Source organism: Aaosphaeria arxii (assembly GCF_010015735.1).
Source record: "Aaosphaeria arxii CBS 175.79 unplaced genomic scaffold BU24scaffold_18, whole genome shotgun sequence".
NCBI classification, from domain to species: Eukaryota; Fungi; Ascomycota; class Dothideomycetes; order Pleosporales; genus Aaosphaeria; species Aaosphaeria arxii.
In genome coordinates, this window is record NW_022983491.1 from 354,180 (window position 1) to 361,426 (window position 7,247).

The 7,247-nt window shown below is 49.0% G+C and overlaps 3 protein-coding genes across 3 annotated transcripts in view; all 3 read left to right on the forward strand.

Moving 5' to 3' along the window:
- The window catches only part of BU24DRAFT_445538 (uncharacterized protein), a gene marked incomplete at its 5' end in the record, with an annotated part of 3,091 nt that extends 2,768 nt beyond the window's left edge, over positions 1-323 (forward strand). The window contains one exon of the mRNA XM_033530706.1: positions 7-323. Coding sequence (XP_033376897.1) covers positions 7-210 — 204 coding nt within the window. The 3' untranslated portion in view covers positions 211-323. The remainder of the gene's footprint in view (positions 1-6) is intronic.
- A 960-nt stretch (positions 324-1,283) lies between these two features.
- Positions 1,284-2,860, forward strand: BU24DRAFT_319607 (uncharacterized protein; the record flags this gene model as incomplete). Its single annotated transcript, XM_033522913.1, has 2 exons — positions 1,284-1,662; positions 2,463-2,860. Coding segments are annotated over 2 exons (777 nt in total), but the record flags the coding sequence as incomplete, so codon positions are not given.
- A 1,156-nt stretch (positions 2,861-4,016) lies between these two features.
- BU24DRAFT_360180 (uncharacterized protein) lies at positions 4,017-5,120 on the forward strand (the record flags this gene model as incomplete). The annotated part of the gene is made up of 1 exon (XM_033524091.1): positions 4,017-5,120. A coding segment is annotated over one exon (1,104 nt), but the record flags the coding sequence as incomplete, so codon positions are not given.
- Between the last annotated feature and the right edge of the window lie 2,127 nt (positions 5,121-7,247).

Sequence of the window (7,247 nt, forward strand, 5' to 3'; positions counted from 1 at the left end):
ATGGAGGCGAGCAAGACGAAGCTTGGCGCAGACCATCCTGACACGCTGACCAGCATGAACAATCTTGCCTTCACGTGGAAAGGTCAGAACCGTAACGTGGAAGCTAAAGCTCTAATGCAACAATGTGCGCAGCTGTGCCTTCGTAGACTAGGTGCTGCACACCCTGATACAATTTCTTCAATAGGAACGCTAGCTGATTGGGAGATGTAGCAAACTAAAGTCTAGTAATACAAGAGGACAATGTCTGTGGCATCCTGATACTTTCAAGGACAGCGACAAATTTTCAGCTCAACTTCTGATGGAACAATTGCAAGACATCGCCCCGGTCATGAGAATTTACCATCGGTTGTGTTAGGGATGAGAAGTATCAGCAAACCCGCATAGATTTCGCCGAAGACCGATTACTTCAATTTGGAGCTTCGTATCTCTCACAACATTGATATCGCCAACCTGTTCTCTGAAAATGTCATCCGGATCGGACCAGGCGAATCAGCCCATCACTGTTGAAAACATTACCCTTCGCACCCCTCCGGACACTGACCTTGAAGTGCGAGGTGATAAGTTCTGAGCGGCCTTGTGTTCGTAACTTTCTAGAATATAATTACTGTAGTAAGTAAAACGCATGACATAAGGAATTAATGCTACGTGCGTCAACCTGTCAGCACTTCTCTCACTCATTGTCTATCTACTGTGAGCCTCATTGTTTAACGTGCCTACCGGCTGGGGAGAAAAACTTGCAAGGCAAATGCTGTCTTGACTTTGTTTAGATAGAGCTTCATCATCTACACAGTATGACAACTTCACCCTTCTAAATGGGGCGAGCGAGAAGCCATATCTGGAATTTCTCTGGTTCGCGAAAGTGAATATTCAAGATTGCGTCTTCCGCGTACTTTTTTGACGTTTCGTTTGGGGACAGACTTAACGGTATCTTCGTGCTTACAGTCTCTTAGCGGTTCGGCTTCCTGGTTTGCGGAGCACTTGACTATAACTCGCTCAGACCCCTGCTATGTAAGATCGGCTAGCTCCGGACTTTAGAAGAAGTGTTTGACCTTACTCAGGTATTCGCGCATGGAATGCCCCCTATTCCCAAACTAAACCTAATACGGAAACCGGGGGTCTCCTCCCTTGGACCAACCACCTCGCAGCTTATTACCCTGCCAGTACGCGCTTTTCATAAACGAAAGCTTCGACCAAGTTCTCGTGAGAGCACGACCTTGCTATGTTCTTTCCAAGATAGTCGCCCACTTCTGTCCAAGATCGCCATGACCACCCAACTTGGGTTGAGGGACCTCCTTGAGCAGCTCAATCTCCATGTCAACGAGCCAGAGCCTGTAATCATCTGTCGCGCGTGCCAATTCGGTCTCCACGGCACTGTCAAGTCCATCACCGACCATGTGGTGGAGAAACACAATCATTCCCCTCATGTAACAAAGCAGCTTCGAGAACTCCTCAAGCCATACACGATCCCCAGTCCAACGCAGCTTGCACTGCGGCCGGACCAGTCACCACCACACCCCCATCTTGCTATCCATCTTGGAAATGCGTGTAAACATTGTGGATACAGGACCACGAGCACCGAGCTCATGGGTCGCCATCTGTCCAGCAAGCACAATGTGAAGCGCAAGGCGTCGACCTCACCGAGATGTCGTGAAAATAGAGGCCGTTCAATCCCCAGATTAAGTTAGCGTAAAACCACGCTAGACGCATTGACGTAACAAACCGTACGCGTCAACCCGTACGTGTTAACTCTTGAAATAAAGCTAGAATAGATATAATTTGTATGAGAAAGTTGCTTATATTGTCAACAACAATAATAAATTCTAGTCTTCTTTCTCATTTATTCTGTTGCGCTACTACTGGGGTTACTATCAGGGTAAGGGTTATGGAGCTCTGTTGGGACGCACGGCCGGCGGCTGACAGCGCGACTGGAACGCGAAGCACGTCAAAGAGAAAAAAAATACGCAGCAGTAGCAGTAGTCTTACCGTCGATACTGCGGATAACTGCTTTCACTATCTCCATAAATATGGGGTGCTTGTGTGTCTTGAACACACGACAGGAGTACAGAAACTCGACGCCCATCTGCGCGATTATCATGCCGTACCCGCGACTACGAGGCGGGCAATCGTCGAGAAGTATAGCTGTTTGTTTATCAAGACACCAGGAGATGTGAATTTGCCGTTGTCAATGGGTTTACCAATTAAAGAGCTTGGGAAGCCGCTTCGTGCGCTTCAATGTGGCGAGGCTGATTGCGAATATATAACAGTCAACAAAAGCGTTCTAAAGAGCCATCGAAACAAGAGTCACGGGCTGTCATGGAATAGTAATAGCGAAGATCTCTACAAAGAGGTTTGGGTTCAGACTTTCTTCCGAACAGGAGGGCTGCAGCGCTACTTTGTTGTCAAGGCGCCGGACGGGACAGCGGCTGGCCGATTGTCTGCATCTGACAGCAAGACCAAAGTAGAGGCGTTGCTTGGGGAATGGAAAGAGATGGAAAAAAGGCACGAGGAGGAGATGCAGATGATGGACGCAGCAGCTGCAAAGACTGATAAAACAGGCTGGTTCACTCGCACGGGTTGGCTGCAACATCTGGCGAAGCGTAACTTGGTGCATCTTGCACATGCAATCAAGCTACCGACACGTAGTGAGCCGAAACTCAAACAAACAGCGCGGCTAGTTGAATTGCTGGTCGAGCAGAGTGTTGCTGGGCTGTCGACGCTTGCCCGCGAGACGCGGCGTTGGTTGCGGAGCGCTAAGCGGGAGGAGATCGATCAACGACCGATAGCACGGCTACAGAATCCCGAAAGTCAGGCCCGATACGCTGGATATTTGGTCATGTTTGTGTGCTATTTTCTGCGGATCGTTGCTGACGAGGAGGGGCGGGGAGGTAGTCGAGATGACAGCGAACATGAGAGCACTGAGGAGAACACCGAGGATGACGATACAGACGAGAACGATGAGAGCAGTACAGAAGGTAGCGAGAATGGCATTGGACGAAGCCGACATAGACGCGAACTGGATCTGCTCAAGGATGCGCGTGAGCTGTTCCCGTGGCAGGGCCGGCAGAAGGAGCTGGCGAAAGAGCTTTGGGCCGCACTGGGCGGAGAGGGTGAAGAGTGCCAATTACGTGCATTACGGTTAGTTCTGGCTTCTTTCATCTTCAAAAGCACTTACAGTCCACGACAAAGGGATATTGAGTCAAAACCACTTCAAATGTGCACCGTGCGGCTAAGATACATGCGCAAATAATCCCAGCCTTGACTCCATTTGTCGTCCAATCAGCGACTTGAGCGCTCAGTCTTACCCCTTACTTCGCTAGTTTACCTCTTTTTCTACCTCATCGACCCTTCAGCGCATTTAGACATGTAGTGTTACGACGCCGGAACCTATGAGGACAAAGGAGCTATCAAGTACTTGGGACGGAAGTCGGAGATCAAGGCCAGAGGGCTTGACGACACCCAAGGACGGGTCACGTGATCCAACGTCACGGGGACAGAGTGATCAAGGTGATCAAGCCTTGGCAGAAGTTGATAAGGCCAAGACCTTGAGCAGCTTGATCATGATCAAGGTGATCAAGCCTTGGCGAAATCGTGAAAAGCCAAGATCTTGAGCAGCTTGATCAAAGGACTAGGAAGGACGGATATATAAGATTGCCAGATTTCATATGTAGGAGTTCTTCGTAGTCAATAACAAATTGTATCTGATCTTTTGGAATCACCTTACCAGTACAACAGTAGCTTATCCCCCCTGGATAAGTCAGAGTTATTACCCTGTCTTGATACTCGCTTTACCCTATACAAACCTCTGCGATATACCCCTCTTACCTTGTGTAGTAAGTTACCTATCGTTACATGTAGACGCGTAGGGGACGCGTTCCGTCGCGTCCTTTCCATCATGTTCGTTCGGTTCTACACTTACTTAACCCCCCCTAACACTTACCCCTCCCCTTAGGAATCCATCCTAATCTTTACATCATCCCACTCTTCTCTCTCAAGATACTTCGTTCTTCTTTCTCGTAATGGATATATTTGCGTTCTATCCTCAATACCAAGTGCTAGTGTGCAAACGCTGCGCATATGCTGTTGCTCCTAAGCACCTAGCTAGTCATATCAAGACAAAACACCCCCATGAAGCTTGCCATGATGCTGGCCTGCATCCTGCTCACCATCGGGTTGGGCGGCTAGCTCTTATGCTTGCCAAACGTCTCCAAACGCGACACGACCTCCTCGATCCAGCCGTTAGCAAGATCCCAGTACCATTGCCAACAGAGCGGCCCCTCTCTGACCTAAAGCTTTACCGTGGGATCCAGTGCAGTCGCTGTGAATATCTTCTCACTAAGACAAAGCATACCATAGTCCTTATGGGTAAACATTTTAACCAGCACCGACTTCTTCCACGGAAGCCCGGTAGACAGAGTAAAATAGCAGACATACCAGAGGCGGATAAGGGTCCTATGTTTACAGACGTCTACTGCCAGCGCTTCTTTACTTCAGGCCCACAAAGCTCCTTCTTTGCAGTCCATGTCCCTACTGTAGTTCAGGAGCTAAAAGGACAACCTCAGTTACGAAAGGCTGACCTTCTCCGGGCTATTATTAACGAGCAACTTGATGCTAGTAACGGCAAACAACAAGTCACCGCGCAAACATATACCAGCCAGACTACTAAGACAGAAGTCTCGCCTTGGCTCGAGCTAACAAGGTGGCCGCGGTTCTTTGATGGATTGGATATGACCGAGGTGGCTCCTCTTGCCTACCTGCCTAATCCTCGCACGGAGCCGGGCCTAGCTGCGCTCGGAGAGAGCTTCGATCGTATCATCGAGCAGGCCTACCTTTCTATTTGCGAGGATCGAATTAGTGTGTTCGACCAAGCCAAGATCAACAGTTTCATCAGCGATCGAAGTAGTAAGCAGGAACGCCTGATTATGGTGAAACTGCAGAAGGGAACATTTCGTGTGTACAAGGGTCTTTGGAAGCGTCTTCTATGCTTCACCTACCGTACTAGTCTGCCTAGCCAGAAAATACCGCTTCTCCACCGATTCACAAGCAACCAGCTGTGTGCGTTGGACAAGGCCATGACGCTTGCCGAAGAGCTGCTCGCCCTAAAGGGCGCAGGCAAGGATGACTGGCTGTACAAAGAGGAGGAACGTAAGAGGGTAGCTGATCTGGATAAGGCATGCCTGTTGCTATGTGTCTCGCTGCTCGACCATACGCTACGAGGGGATCACTTCGAAAGCGTAGTCCTTAGCTTCCTCGCAGTATTGGGCATTGACGAACAGCCTGGAGGTGTCTTTCGCGGTCCTTTAAGCTACTCCCCGGACCTTTCTAAGTTTATCAAGATGGCGCAGATGGTGGTCGTGCAAAGGGCTGTTGTTGGCGCAGAGGAGGGCGAAGCAGAGCACCCATCGGATCTTTTAGACGAGATGAGAGAGCGCTTTATGGTGCGAGGGACGCGAACTGCATTTGACTGGGCCTACCGTCTTCGCTCCTATGCAAAGAAGATGGTTAATAATACCACCTCCCTTGGCTATATATCATGGTCGGAGGATGCACAGACCGTTATTTACCGAGACACAACTCTGAGCATGACCTCTCTTCGAGATTTCGCTGCCGACCAGGTACAGAGAGCCCAGATAGAATTAGAGGAACTCCTCCTCCTACATCCAGACGAGTGTCGCGAGGACATTGTCCCCTCCGTGTCGCTCCACCGCCTGAAGGACAACCATGCCAACAGCCAGAAGCACTGGAATTTCCTCAAAGACCCCCGAAACGCGGATCAGCTTAAGGTTGGCGACAACTGGCTCCTTAATAGAGTGCTCGAGAATGACTGGCTAAAGGACGACATGATGAGCTTTACTCCAGAGCACGAGGTTCGCTGGAAGAAGGACGTAGTTCAGGAGTACTTCTCCCGGGTAGATCAATTTCTTAAGCGGCTGCTTCTCCTCATCCATATCACTTCGGGCCAGCCTGCCCGTGGCACTGAGCTCTTGGGCTTGCAACCTAGCAATACGGCGCAAGGACATCACCGAAGCATCTTCATGGAGGATGGCTTGGTAAGCACGGTGACATCTTACCATAAGGGGTACAACATTACTGGTTCTACTAAGATCATCCACCGATATCTACCAAAGGAGGTTAGCGAATTGCTTGTATATTATCTCTGGCTCGTCCTCCCGTTCTGGCAGCAGCTTGATGTGCTAGTGTATAAGCGAGAAGAGCCGCCTTCCTCATTTCTATGGCCGAAGGGAAATGAGAGTTGGAAGTCAAGTATGCTAACTAAAATACTCACCCAAGAAGGAGAGAGGCACTTCAAAACCCGCCTGAATATCGTAATCTACCGTCACATCGCGATCGCGATCTCACGCCAGCACCTTCCTTGTGGTGGATTCAAGCGAGACTACGGCATTGACAAGAAACTAGCGGACGAACAGGCAACCCACGGTACTTGGACCGCAGGGACAGTATACGCAAGAGGCATGCAAGAAGCACCAGGCCATGTTAAGATGCGGAGCATGGAGTACAGAGCGGTGAGCCGGGAGTGGCATAGCTTTCTTGGGTTTCGAGTGTATCATGGAGCCCGAAAGCAACCACTTACTAAACATATAAATTAGCGTAATAATTTTAGGTAGTTAGAGGCGTAGGTAGCATAAGTAATGCGTGAGCCGCAGTAGGATATCATTCATAGTAACGTATTTGACAAGCGAGCTGCGAACACGACCAACTTTCCAAACACCTTGATTCCAAACAGCAATTACACCACCTTCTACTTCTGGTGCTCCGTATCGTAATGCTGATATTCACCTGGCTATATTAGCTATCGATTCCAATCAAATCTCCAATGTTTTAACAGCTGCAGGTATCTACAATGTCCCTAAGGCCACGCTACGTAGCCGACACGCTGCGTAGCAGACGCGCTAGCACCTACTCACGACGAGGTTGTGAGCCCAACTCGAAGAAGCTTACGAAGCTAGAGGAGGAGATGATAGCTGGATATATACTTGAGTTACATTCACAAGGTCTCTCACCAACCTACACTGCAGTGCAAGATATGGCTAATCTACTATTAATATTCGGTTACCGGATATTAACCTGATATCCAACCCTACTATAAAACCTGATATCCTCCTTATTAAATATAGTAACCCTAAAAAGAACATGATATCCTGGTAGACATACCTAATATCCTACTGTAGAACCTGATATCCTGGTAGAAAAACATGATATCCTATTATTAGGGATTCCTTATTTCAACA